Source organism: Helicoverpa zea, chromosome 11 (assembly GCF_022581195.2).
Source record: "Helicoverpa zea isolate HzStark_Cry1AcR chromosome 11, ilHelZeax1.1, whole genome shotgun sequence".
In the NCBI taxonomy this organism is placed as follows: domain Eukaryota; kingdom Metazoa; phylum Arthropoda; class Insecta; order Lepidoptera; family Noctuidae; genus Helicoverpa; species Helicoverpa zea.
Window position 1 is genome coordinate 11,186,055 of NC_061462.1, and position 14,424 is coordinate 11,200,478.

At 36.3% G+C, this 14,424-nt stretch overlaps 2 protein-coding genes across 3 annotated transcripts; one reads left to right on the forward strand and one right to left on the reverse strand.

Moving 5' to 3' along the window:
• Positions 1–179: 179 nt before the first annotated feature.
• On the reverse strand, positions 180–6,634 carry LOC124634247 (zinc finger protein 835). Of its 2 annotated transcripts, none has more exons than XM_047169709.1 (7): positions 6,123–6,634; positions 4,637–4,761; positions 4,213–4,345; positions 3,628–3,792; positions 3,064–3,201; positions 2,038–2,709; positions 180–1,844 (listed from the first exon to the last, which is right to left on the reverse strand). In XM_047169709.1, the coding sequence occupies exons 1-7, from the start codon at positions 6,454–6,456 to the stop codon at positions 1,837–1,839; spliced, it is 1,575 nt and encodes a 524-aa protein (XP_047025665.1). In that variant the 5' UTR covers positions 6,457–6,634; the 3' UTR covers positions 180–1,836. The 2 variants fall into 2 exon arrangements, with proteins under 2 accessions (XP_047025665.1, XP_047025664.1); XM_047169708.1 differs by having other exon boundaries at positions 180–1,862.
• Positions 6,635–7,412: 778 nt separating this feature from the next.
• On the forward strand, positions 7,413–13,553 carry LOC124634396 (elongin-B). Its single transcript, XM_047169965.1, has 5 exons — positions 7,413–7,554; positions 7,676–7,769; positions 8,673–8,817; positions 10,831–10,933; positions 11,187–13,553. The coding sequence occupies exons 1-5, from the start codon at positions 7,552–7,554 to the stop codon at positions 11,199–11,201; spliced, it is 360 nt and encodes a 119-aa protein (XP_047025921.1). The 5' UTR covers positions 7,413–7,551; the 3' UTR covers positions 11,202–13,553.
• The last annotated feature ends 871 nt before the right edge of the window (positions 13,554–14,424 follow it).

The following is a 14,424-nucleotide window of genomic DNA, read 5'->3' on the forward strand; positions in this document are numbered from 1 at the left end:
AAACAAATCAAAAAGTACACCTTTACGACACAATAAATTCATAAATATTTAGTTCGTCTCTGTACATTTCCCTAATGCGCTACATGAAAAAATTGGCCACAACCCAAGAATATTGTTTCAACTGGCAATAGATACAGGTAGCGATCGATCAATATTTATTACAACAATAAAACCAGAAATCGCTTCAATTCATTTATTTGTATCTAAGTTCATCAATATTACAAAATGTTAAGATATAAAATATTAGCAAAATACAGATACCAATATAGTAAAATACGCATTTTATGTTAAAGGTTACACTTGTGATCAGTAAACATCAACGGATGAGTAAAAAGGCTTCGTTATTTATCTCGTAAGTTTATGGTACTTGTAGCTCGTTCACTGTGTTGCCATATTTACTGTACTTAATTCGTGTTAGATAAAAGCAATCAATTTATTGTGGTTCATCACAACCTTGGTTACATTATGCTTTTATTGTAATCTGTGATAAGAGTTCGATGGCTTATTTATGTACTTCTTATAACAAAAAGAGTCGGTCGGGAGTATGAAGTGAACGAGTTTTGTAAAAGTTACCGCGCAACAATGTTAAACATCAACTTAAAATACTTGAGATCAACTTACATCAGAGATCATGATCTTCAGTCGACATTATAAAAACTAATATTACATATTTTATTTATATATTCTTGCACAATTTCCAGACTAAGACCGCTTTATCACATACTTAGAATCTTTTGGCAGACCAATCAACGATATGAGCATTTTATATTGATGATATTATAAAAAAATCAATCACCTTATTAAACGGCAGTTATTGCTTACGTTACCGTACAAAAGTATTAATGTTATAGTTTTGTTAATAACATACATATGCAATATGACATTTTCAATCTATAGGTCGAAAGTTACTCAGCTATGATACCTACCCACATTACAATCAGTCTCTTACCCCATCCTTCAACCCAACAAAATTCAATTTAAAAAAAATAAGCGTTAATTCGTCAATAAAACCTTTAGCGAGATCAAAACAAAACATTTGGTCCTTTGCCAGAAACTTCCAATGTATAAATCATTTGAATTTAAAACACGTTAAAATCTGATACAATTCATAATACATGGATAATATATAATGTGTCACAGCATTTGTAACTTCTTACTACTAACGCGTCTTGGACGCACTTACTACTAGTGTTAGTAACATTGACTGGTTAAGTTTCGCGTAACGGCAGTACATATTTAATATTAGTAGATACAGCAGAATACAGCTGCACTATAACTTTACACCTCCGAAGTAGGCCACGAATGACTACGCAACTGTCAAAATGTGAGAACTTCAAGCATCATGTACCTGACTTCAGAGGGAAAAAGTTATTTGACACTGTACATGATTTCTTACAAACTGTACGGCCTGCGTGACAAGCAGCGCCAGGCAAAACTGTAGTATTTCTTACATACCATGCGAGGATATTGTGACCTTAACGACTATCTTGCAAATATTGTATAGGAGGACCTAGCTAGCGATACGTGCTACATGGATTAATATACTGTCGTGTTTGGGGGTACTGAAAACATTACCAAAATATCTATCCTAACTGCATTCACAAACTGGCTAGGTTATATAACTGCTTACTTACAATCACACGGTTTATTACGGAAGTTGTTGTTGACTTGGAAATATCCATTGAACTATTGTATTGTGAATGCTATGCTTTGTATACATATACCATTTCATTCTCTTAATCCTAATATGCATTAAATACATATAAAATTGTATACTACAAAAACTACTATACTGCCATTCTTGCCCACCCTGCTAAAAACTCAGCCTTCATATCATTACAAATCTGTAAAAGAATAAGACACTATTAAAACAATAGCTTACGCTGTGCTAGCTTGCTGCGGGTTTCTATAACGGATCTATCCATCGTTTTGCGATTAGAGATTGAATTTTGAAATTGGCTCCATATGGATAGACAGATAAATGGATAGATCGACTATAGAAATCCACTAAAGATTACAACTTAAAGTGTGACGTACCTATAGACACAGATTGCTTCAGCTTCCTCCTCCAATGCACTCCGGCAGGACCAGAGTCAACATTGTTATCGTCGTGGTCTCTCTTATCTCTCTCCCTGTCCCCATACAATATCTTCTCATACAAAGTCTTCTTATCCTTTGGAGGAGCGCCCAAATCTAAATTATTCAAATTGGTTTGTTCTTCTAATTCTATCATTTTCCGCAAATCTATAGGCGGTAGGGGAATTATGGAAGCCTTTCGTATTTTGTGTACGTATTCACATTCCTGCGACGGACTAGTGACGGGTTTGGGTTCGACATTCGCTGTTTTGTTGCCAACGATGACGCTTTGACGGGCATTATTGGCCACTAAAATATAAGATTTATCTATAGTAATATCTGGCTCGACGGGCTTTTCTGGCTTCGTAGAGTTCTCGTGCATGTGTTTTTGTATTTCTTCTTTTGGAAGCGGCGGTAAGGGGTTGAGGATCTCTAGTTTTGTTTTCTCGTCTTTCTGGTAGTCGTCGAGTTTGTTTGTGTGTCCGTTGGCTCGGATCTGCTTGAGCGCGGCCTCGTCGCAGTCGACGGCGGTGGCGGGCACGTAGTCGGGGTGCGTATTGCGAATGTGACGCTCTAGGTTGTCTTTCCTTCTGAAGCGGCGGCTGCACACTTTGCAGCGAAAGGGTTTGGAGTCTGCGGAAATGTTTATTGTATATTATTATGTATGACTTTCAGATGATTGTTATGTAGAAGTGTGGCTTAATTGTGGGTTTCGGCATTATGATGTCTTAATTTATTTTCAAGTTCTATATTTAAAAAACAACAAATTTTCAACAAAACCTGTTTGGAAGTGTGCCATTGATCTGGCAAATTTTAGCAATTTTTACATGAAAGCCTAATAAACTCCGCATACAATATTAGCAAGAAACATGACATGAATGAGAAAGAGTGAGTATGGAGGAGGAATGGAAAACCTTCAAATTTGAAAAAGAAATAAAATAGAGAAGAATGATATATGATGAATAATAAGGTGTAGTGTATACGTACCGGTGTGCACGGCGGCGTGGCGGCGCATGTCCTTGCGCGAGTGGAAGGCCTGCGGGCAGCGCGGACACGCGTGCGGGCGCCGCGCCGCGAGCGGCCCGCAGCGCGAGCACGACCACGCGCCGCACAAGCACTTCCTTTCTACCACACGTTAACTAGCTTACGGATTTGCGACATAGCTTGGCGAGTATGAAGTTGAGAAAAAAATATAAAATAAAAAATATTGCCGCCATAATGTATATGCTGCCAATAGCTATGCTAACTTCAGACTCGCCAAGTTATATTGGACAATACATAGTTTTGAATCACAGATTTTTTTATAGAAACTTAGTAAAAATTTTAACATAAGGTATCAGTCTGAAAACGAAGAAATTTTATCACCAAAAATTATACATCACATCTAGATAGAAAGAATGTAAATAAATATAAGTTTGTTGCGGTTACACTGCGGCTCCCGAGATTAGTAAGTTTAATCAAACAAACATCCTTAAGCTTACTAAAAACATATCTCCAAAAATGTCATAGATTATCATGGCGCCATAAAATCCAAACATATCAACAACTCACCGTGCTTCCTCACATGTTTCCTCAGATTCGAGCTGTCTCGGAAGCGACTGCCACACGTGGGACACGCGTACGGCCGCTCGTCTGTGTGCGTGAGCCCGTGCTTGCGGAGTGAAGTTAAATTATTGAACGCTTTGTTGCACTCGCTGCATGCAAACTTCTTCTCTTCTACGGAAAAAATATAATATGGTTGTAAATAAACTTATTAGCTAAAGACCACGCTACTCAGTAATAAATATAATAATAATACTGGCAAGAGATTGGGAACATATGGCAAATACATTGCATAAAAGAATGAAAATCAAACCTAAGCCTTTGAGACCTAAGTTGGTTGTTATTATGTAAGTGAAAATTAATCCTGCCAAGTAAAAAACAACGTATTATTGCAGGATTGGCAGATTTATATCATAAAATGACGTTCAGAATGATTTTAGTAACGTTATAATTATTTTGCAATTATTTTTCTTTATCATTTATATTACTTGGAGTGAACTCCATGTAAAACATTGATACTATGCTGCTTCAGGTAAGATGGGAGGCTAAGAAAAGGCTAGGCAGAAGTGTATATTATTTAGGGTGAATACTTACTAGTATGCTTTAACTTGTGCCTCTGCAACTTGGACATCTGGAAGAATCCCTCGCCGCACACATCACAGGCATAAGTGCGCTCGTTGCGATGTACCCGCATGTGATACTTATAGTGAGACATTGTGGCAAATGTCTGGAAATACACATAACTGTCAGTTTTCCTCATTATAAACTATTAATGTCAGTCAGTAGAGAAAAGGATCTGGTAGGCTGATGTTTAGGGCCTCAAAAACATGGCCATTACTATCACTAAATTAATGACATATTTCATTGCCAAGAATTTTAAACCTGAACTATAGTATCCTGACATAAACAAACAGATTCATAATATTGACGTTAAATCTTCATAATTTTTCACTTTTATTGTATCTGAACTTTTCTGGGAACTGTAGCAAAAATGCAATCTTTACATATAATTTGTTACCTTATTGCATTCAGGACATTGGTAAGGCTTCCGCTGACCATTGCAGTATGCATGATAGGCCACCTGGCTCCGAGCATGGAACTTCTTCTTGCAAACGGTGCACAGAAACATCTTGCCATTTGCATCTGTAATATAATTTTTTGTATGAGGTTATTGTTTGTAGGAGGATGGCCAAGTCGCCTATGACCAGAGCGATAGTCAACATAAACTTGCTCCATTCAAGGATAGATGTATTGACGTGTAACTTTAGTGAATTCGCAAGAGAACTATTGCATCTTTTGTGTTATAATAATTAATATTGTGTTGTTTTTATTGTTACTACTATTTGTTTGTTTTTTATGTTTAATTTTAAAGCTTTTAGAAATTTTAATTGTATATTCTATTTTCCTGTTTAATTTTTATGTTTTGATGTTGTTGTGCTTTGGCCTTATCTATATGTTTTCAGTTATTATTTTGTAGTATTGTGTCCCGTCTATCGCATTAAATGGTAGATAGTGATGTAAATAAATAAATAAATAATGAATGTGAATTATGTAGCTTAATCCCCAGTACAGACACACACACTCATGAACATGAAAGTTTTTGATATGTGGACGCTTGTTACTTGTTTACAGATAAATTACATTATACTTAATAGACTATAAATAATGCTTGAGTTTTTATAGGTGTAAATCTGTGTGCTAGCCTACTTGTGTTAAGTTTGTTTGTTTTCTTTTTCTTTTAATTTATTTTATTTTATTTGAGTTGTTTTCTATAAATTATGGTTCTTCAAACCTAATAGACTCTTCTTCCCAGCAAAAACACATAGGAAGTGGTGAAGGGTGGGTGTTTTGGGGGCTGTCTTTTGTTTTTGAGGTTTGAAAAGTGCTGATTTATCAGCCTAATTTGAGTTTGAGTATGATATGGATGAAACTATGAAGTTATATAGCTTTTACATTGGAATGAGATACCACAGTTAGAGTTTCACAAAACTAAAACCATTTCTCCCACATTTAGACGCTGATTCATTAATGGGTGATTAGCTGTTCCAATCCAATTTATTCTTGGAGGATAACAAACAGCTTTTCACGGTGTATGCAATATTAGACTGATCTGTGATAGAGACCTACTTCCTTCTTCTTCTTCCCAGCAAAAACACATAGGAAATGGTGAAGGGTGGGCGTTTTGGGGGCTGTCTTTTTTTAATTTATTTTTTTGACGTTCGAAAAGTGCTGTTTTGCAGCCAAGTTTGAATAAATGACTTTTGATTTTGAGACCAAGAAGCTTCTCAAATTCTTATAGGATTAAAGTACAAAATCAAAACAGAATGATATTATTTCTGCTGAATGCTGCTATTACATTGCAGCTTTTTAATGTGATAGATGACGTTGTGATAGCTCCATCACTGAACTGCTTCAAGAAACTACTGAGCAAGCTAAATATCTATAAGCATTTTGGAACTAACTTGCTTCTAACGAGCTATATAGTGTAAATAAGTTATGATTACCTGTTTCTTCTTTAATATGTGATGTCTCAAGTTTTTTCTTCATATACAACTCATCTATCTCGCACTGGATTTCCTTGTCGAGGTCTTCGTCATATGACTTATCGTCTGCTTCAGCCGGCGAGGTCTCGTCTGCCGGCCCTCCCTCTATAATTCCACCCAAAGGGTCTCCTCCATCAGTCGGCTTCTTCTCCCTAAGGCAAGCTTGGCAACCAGTCTTCTCGTTCAGCAAACAGTTCATACATTTCACGTGACCACAGCTCTCCGTCACCAGCCTGTTATCAGTCGCATTCACAGGCTTCTCGTTACGACAATTCGCACAAACTTGCGGATTCATATTGCTAACGAACTGAGGTTATACGAAGGCTATATTATTTTTATAACTTTTCTAAATAGTTACATTACAAGTATAAAGGTAAATGTTTTATTTGCTAAGTATCTAAATATCATTTCAGTATTAAAAATTTACAAAAACACAAGTTATTATTGTTTTCACATTTTGCAAAGTGCGAAGCTAAAATGCTAATGCGTTCAGAAATCTTGCACAAGAATAATTTGACAAGTCGTCATCGTTTATTAAACAAAAACAAAAGCTTTTTTTTAAATACTAAGATCATATTCTTAAAAACTACCGAGAGTAATTAAAATTTATATTACAATAAATAAGAGTTGTAGTAGTTAATTGTTTTTTTAAGCAAAAAATTTTGTACAAGCGAAGCTTCAGAACGCACCCGATACTGACGCCTCAGAACGCCTATTTATTGCGCCTTTTTCTATTTTAGAAAAAATAATCTTGATAAAATATCCATTTACTTAATGATAATATTCGTACAATTTTGGATGTTTGGAATGCAAAAAGTCTTCTTATAATCTCATAATATAAATAAGCAGTATTCGAACAATAAACGTAACTATGTATAACTTAGGTTCCTTATCTGTGGCACAAGCGATAATTTAATCGATTGAAATCGATCCCTAGTGGCCAATTCAGATCAAAATATTTTCACTCTTTAGTCATGGCTTGGCTTTTGCCTGCCGACATTTGCTTCTATTCCAAAAATAGTTACCTTCATAATACAAAGTGCGACTGCCATGTTCTAGCGATTTCTATTTAGGTGTTTATTTGTGAATTACAACATGATTAACATAATACACCATTTAAATATTCAGACCTTAGAGTCTAAGCCTTAGACTCTAAGGCTTAGACCTTAATTTCTAAGAAATACAATTTTTTGAAAATACTTTAAAATTGATATAAACTTAAAAAGTCGATTTAAATCGATTTGCTTTGGGTTTTCAGTGAAGCTACATAATATTATTTGTCTGTGGCTTCTTGCAGTTGTCATTTCGTTAAATTTCATTTCGTAGGTACGCCTTGGAGAGTTTTTTTCCTAAAAATAAATAGATAATATATAATAAATATAAACTCAACATGGTAAGTCTCCAGGAACATGCATTTGGATATAAGTGTGACTAACGAATTGTGTAATCAGTGCGTTATTGACGTGCGATTTTCCCTTGAAAGATGTAACCTCAAAAATGGAATTTGTTTTCAGGATGTCTTTCTAATGATTAGGCGAAAAAAATTAACCATCTTCACCGACGCGAAGGACACGACAACTGTGCTAGAATTGAAGAAAATGATCGAAGGTGGGTGCGATTATCGCGATATGAGAAAATTCTATTTATAGTCGGGATACAATGTCGGGCGCGCAGCGTAGGTTTTGTTGTTAAGCCTTGTGTTGTTCTTCATTGTTCATGAATGTTTCATGTGCTGCTTATGTACACTACAACGATATTTTGCAATAGAAAAATATGACTCATTGAATTTCCTGGTTTGTTGCTAAAACAAGGGCTTTTATATTATGTAGGTATGTGTTCAAAATATTGGAAATGTTGTTAGAATTTATGGTATTGCATAGAACCTTTTTATTAGAAGTGTAGTGAGGAATGTTTAGTTAGGAGTGTAGTTTCTTAGTGTGCTAGACTTTGGACTGTGATTAGTGTAAGTATAATCAATATGAGGCAAGATAAGTAAGCCAGACTGCAGCTCACAAGCTACTTGCACTGTGTGAACATTGCCCTGAAGATTATTGTTTATCAACTTCAGAAGGACCTTAACAACCATTATATCTAAGCTGTAAAAGAACTGGAGAGTTTCAAGAAAACTTAAAACAATGGGATTGGAATGTTTACAGATATAAAAGGGATATTGTTTATCTGGGCCAGTGATAGTGATAATATTTTTGCTTTCTCTGTTTTTATTTCTTTTCCTGTGACTGATTTTTTTTAATAATTCAAAATCATTTGTTACCTATGTAAATGCTACAAGAAGTTTAACATTTTGGCCCCAAATAATTAATAAAAATTAAAAAAGACCAAGTAGGCATGCCTATATCTTGAGCTGTAACTAAATATAAGTCTGAAAGTATCTATCATCAAAATTCTTTGACAATTGTGTTACTAATTCATAATTTTCATACATTTTAATAAGAATATAAAAAAAATGCTATATTAAGATTATTTAAAAAAATCCTCATTAAAAATCGGCAGGTATCCTGAAAGTGACCCCACAAAGTCAGATGCTGTTCAATAAGGACAGCCAGCTGATGGAGGATGAGAAGACCCTCGCTGAGTACGGGCTAACATCCGCTACTGCTAAGGCCCAGTGTCCCGCACCTATTGGATTGGCTTTAAGGTACAGTAATGACTATCGAAAGCATTTTATTTTAATGATTAAGTTCTAGTTGTGGCTTACCACATCAAACATGATTGTGATGAGATAACAGCGAAAATTTTAAAAAGATCCAATCAAAAAATATGGCTCTGAAATGAATATTTGCACAAAATGCTCTGTTTTAATATTCTGTTTCTTGAAACTTGAAAAGTTCTTGACATGTTAAGAAAACATCTTCAATGACTATAAATAAAATGCAATATAAAAAAAATAGGTGACATATTTACTACTCTTGATATAATAACCAGGATAAATGTTCAAAAAGTTCTAAATAGCTACTTACATGATAAGGACATACTCCTTAGAAGTAATTTGTTCAACATAAGTTATAGGTACAATGATTTGTTTTAACAGTTTTCCTCTTATTTAACACCATGGTTACAAACATTTAACCAGTTGCAAATAAATGCATGATTTTCAATGTCAATAGTATGAAAGAGACTTCCTGTTTACCTTTCATAACTAAGGGAGGGGAGAATTGGGGAAAAAAGTACAATCTTTGAAATAATTTGTTTAAGTTGCTTGCAATGTTCCAAATATTATGATGGATTTTCATAGACTAGGATAGTAGAGCTTATCTAAGCTGAAATGACGCTCCTACTTCCGAATTTTTGAACACAATCAATGCGTGAATTCGGTATTTCGATTCAGTTTAGATACGCCTTACATGAGAGAAATCTTGAAGCTGTTCAACTCTTTCGAAATATTCGTTTATTTCTATATGAATTGCATGTTCAAAAATAAAGAGACTATTCGTTTTCATGGCTAAAGAGACCTGAAGTAATTTTCGCGTATTTTACGAAAACACGATATTTCTTTTAACAACACAGTATTACTCCTAAGCTTCCACCAACACATCAATTTCGAAGTGTGAATTTACCTACACCTAGATGGCAATGTAACAATATCGATTGCAATGTACGGCTAAATAATCGAGAACGGTTGCTTTCCTCAACCTTGACCCAATATGTAATCGATTTTGTGTCAATGCTGCATGTTTGCACTTTAATACGAGAAAGTGCACACGCCATGTAACTAATGTAACGGAATTTTATCGATTAGTTAACTGACAATAGAATGATTTCGATTTTATTATTGCAAAATGAAATTGTTTTTAGTAGTTTTTCACGATTTCACCCGTGTCCCCTGAAAACTGTTTCCAGTACCCGGATAAAATATAGCCTATGGCATCTGGGGATAGTAGCTTACCAACAGTAAAAAAAATCGAATTGGTTCAGTAGCTAAGAAGGCTTTGGGCTTTGGGGTACGCACAAACAATTTTGTTGTCAGTTGTGTCTTTTTATCGAATAAGTACATTTTACCAATAAATTATATTATATCTAGACCATGACCCTAAACTCAAATTCCAAAATGTTTATTTCAAATACGCCTGTAAATACGCTTTCGAAACGTCAGGCTAGTTGCAACAAGTAAAGTTAATTTTTCGTTTGACTTCGGGGCGAAATAAAATATCTGAACGGCAAATATTACGTAACAGCTCGAATGTTTAGGTACATGGATTGTATAGAATCAGATTAACTTCATGCACTAATTGCCATTTGTTGCATAATTCAATACCTATAATATTGTAGTACAATATGCGGTGCATTGGGCCTTTTAATTACCTTTTTTGATACAGTCACGGAAAAATATACGCAAACGGTTTTATTTAATCTTAATTTTTATAAATAGCGAGGTATAATGTTCGTGCCAAACCTAATGGCGTCTCGTAGCTAACTTCTGAGCACAAATACGCGCATATGGTCATACACCTCGCGCTCTTCCTCCAAATCGCCATAAGTTTGGCACAATTACCTCTATAGTAATATTATTCTGAAACGAAGGAAGTCTGTGTGTGGTCCATAAGAACGGATTCAGACTGGATTTGGTCAGTAGTAAGGATCATCAAACGTGTAGGAACCATAGCCAGTTTTTCATAGCCACGATATTAACTTATACAATTTTGTGTCACAGGAAGGAAAATGGCGAGTTTGAAGCCTTGGACCTGACTCCGTACTCTTCGCCGCCCGACTTGCCTGACGTGATGAAATCACAGGAGACCAACGGACAAGAACAAGTATGTAACTTTTATTGTTTTTTAATTATATCAAAAAGCACAACCGTGCCATTCACAGAAAAACATTATGAACTTCCGTGCAACTAATTTTATGAGAATTATTTCAACATGGCATTTTTGAAATTAGTAGTAGCCTGGATAAATTGTGCCTTTAACAAAGCTTTGTATCCAACAAAAAGTGTTGTTTATGCCACGAGAAAATAGGCGCTAAGTAAATGTACTCTATTTAACACGATGTGCCGTTGTGTTCCAGATGGATCAACACTAGAGACTCGGCTGTGGTTTGGACGCACCTGATGCGCGCACCAACTCTGCATCGCAAGGATTTTGTAATATACCAGTTCATGTCACGTGAACTACTCGCTCGAGGCCTCCACCATCGGTCCGCGAACGACACCTTAATTATATTTTTTTGCATATAACATATTTTGTTATTAATTTATCGATCATTTTGCTCGATTTTAACATATTCTGTTACGTCTACACGTTTCTTTGTAGTATTTTTGTGATGCTTTGTACGAAGGGAGTGTAGCTTTTTGTAGTTTATTGCGAAAATTCCAACCACGCCTACCCTGTGGTTGTACATTTGTAAGTGATTCGATTCATACTAGTTTTGTTACATTAGTGTTGAGCGACTCGCGCCCGCCGCGATGTGCCGAGTGTCATGGCCGCTACACTCGCACGGAACATACAGGTCTACGAATGAACTACATCGATTAAGTTAGCTCAATTCAAAACTTAGCTTTTAGTGCTAATATTTATTTTAATATAGTGTGTGGCAGACGTGGCAGCTGGTACATCGGCAGCGGCATGCGCGGTGCGGTTTACTACTTATTGGCACAATTGATATTAATCATTCATCATATTGTGGCTCTGTTAGACTACCTAGGCCATGACATCACACCATTGGGAACTATAACGAAACTATAACTAAATGGTATCTCAACTCCTAAGTGAATGTTAGAATGTTTGTGCCTATCGTTTTTCGCACTTAACTAGTTATAAATATTTAAACAATCTATGTTACTAACTCCGCGACACTATTTGATTTGAATGGCTTGACGCTTCGACTTGTACCGTTTTGTCATATGCGAGGTACCCTTACTGTTAACTCGTCTTCACGATAACATTGTATGCGTAGTCGGTGTGAACGTTTGTTTGTTTGTAGCCAGACCCACACGACGCGAGGTTAACTTTGTGTGTTCCCAAGTTCCCAGCACGCTACTTATGAATATTCATCATTGTTTTGATAATTGAAACATAATCACGTGTTTAGCTACAAATAAACAGGTTGAATAATATTAATATACAGATTTGTTACAAGCATAAAGTAATACTGAGAAACCATCGCTCGAGTGGAACTGATCTCGTAACATCTCATTTTGTACGTGGATATTTTTTATTTTTATTGTATTTCACCGTTTCACATAATAAAGCAAGTTCATTCGGCTTTAATGATTCCCGCTAGGTTTTGATTATGCGTGTAGTTAGATGAATACGGAGGTCCGTTGTGATCGCTGAGAACACCCTGTGTACACTTTAGTATTGGCCGCGAGTCGGCACCAAATCGTTTGTCAGTGTTACTTTACTTTTCACTCACGTTCATGTGTACACATTATAAATATGAGTTTAAATAAATTAATGATACGGTATTTAACTGAGATAGTATAGAATGGACTATAGATAGTAGCTAATTTAATAGGGGTAAAATAGGGGCTTTTTATATTCATAACTACAAAACAATCTTGGTTTCTCTGCAACATTCTTTATTGTGATTTTTGTTAAAAACGTTTTAACGCAAATTAATTTGAATAATTTTTCTAGTTCCTGTCAACGAAACAATGATTTTCTCTATTTTTTATGTAATTTTTCTATTGCACCTTTATTGATGTAAGATTTTTGTATATTTTGGTTGGGGTTCATCCATTATATACGGTCCGGGGCACGTGGCGCCGACCACGCCGGGCCGGCGGGCGCGGGCTCCGGCCGCTACGGTGCATAGCTAGATAATAACATACCGAAATCTCTGTCACTCAAACTTGCTACCAAATACATTTTGTTTTCAAATCCAAAAATAGTAGGATAGTTGGGTAACGATTTTGCACCTTATTGCACTTAAACTAAGATAGAGAATTGAAGAACCATTCTTTTGTGATTGTAAACACCACTACCACGCGCTTGCGTTCAGTATTTACGTGTCGTGATAAGTCAGTGTTTTTGTACCATATGCTTTCTCTCTATCGAATTTGTAGTGTCCGAGTAAGCCGTGGTAGTGGCGACGAAGCTCCGAACTAGTCGAGTTCAAGGTGTATCAGACTATAGAGTGGTTAGCTGTTATTTCTCATATTACTCAACGTTTGTTTACTATGCTGGTACAAATCCTACTGTGATGGAAGTACTCGGCACCAACATTATTTAAATATGTATTTATTCGTTTTAACATTAAGCTATTGTAATCTAAGGTCTCACATCGGAGAGGGTTTTGTATACCAATTATTAATAATTAAATAAATTGAACAAAACCGCTTGAAATACATAATGAGACTTAGACAAAGAATACCTAGTGTAGTTTCAAAAATCCACAGATGAGCCAGCAGGAAATAAAGCTGTTTTGATTTGTTTTGTCGCGTTTTATTTATAGCTTAACTCCCATTAGCTTAAGATATATTTTATCTTATTTTTAACAGTTGTTTCATGATCTATTTATGATTCAAAATATATCGACTGACAAAAGAGTGCGCGACCATTGTTTACCAGGATGAAAAACTAAGGCCTCATTTACGGAGACGCGGGGCGTCGCGCGTTGCGTTGAGCGGCGCGGCCCGCACTGAATTCAAATATATGGCGTTGTATGAGTGCGTTTACGGAGAAGCGATTTTAAACGCGTTTGTATGAATTAGGGCGTTTTTTGCAGCCGAGCCCGCGGATGGCACCGACGCGTCCCACGCGGCGTTTATCGCGGCGGCGCACGCAGCGGAAATTATAATATGGCTCCCATCTCTCGCTAACATAAAACTAGTCGACTTGATCGAGGCGAGCGTGCGACGCCGCGATGCCCGCCGCGTGCTTCGCTTCACGCTAGAGGATTCGCGGCGGGCACCGCCACGCTCCCCGTCTCGCTTCTCTATGAACATGGTCGTATATTGCTATTTTGTGTTTACGGGTGTGATGATGCGTGCCGTTTCACGCGCCGCCCCTCCGTAAACAGAAAAAACGTCCGACGCGCCGCGAGACGCCACGCCACACGCGACGCGAGACGCCCCGCGTCTCCGTAAATGAGGCCTATGAGAGATGCTATGAAATAACTGCTACGTACGTGTATCTGTCTGTGACACCGTAGCTCTTAAATGTATGAAGAGATTTGGTCGCAGTTTAGACATAAACTGGTTTTCCATCGATGATCTCATGTGAATTTATTTTTCTTTCAATCATTCTCTGGACTAAATTACTTACTATTCCAAAGATTAAGATGAAATTCAGTAGAGAGAAAA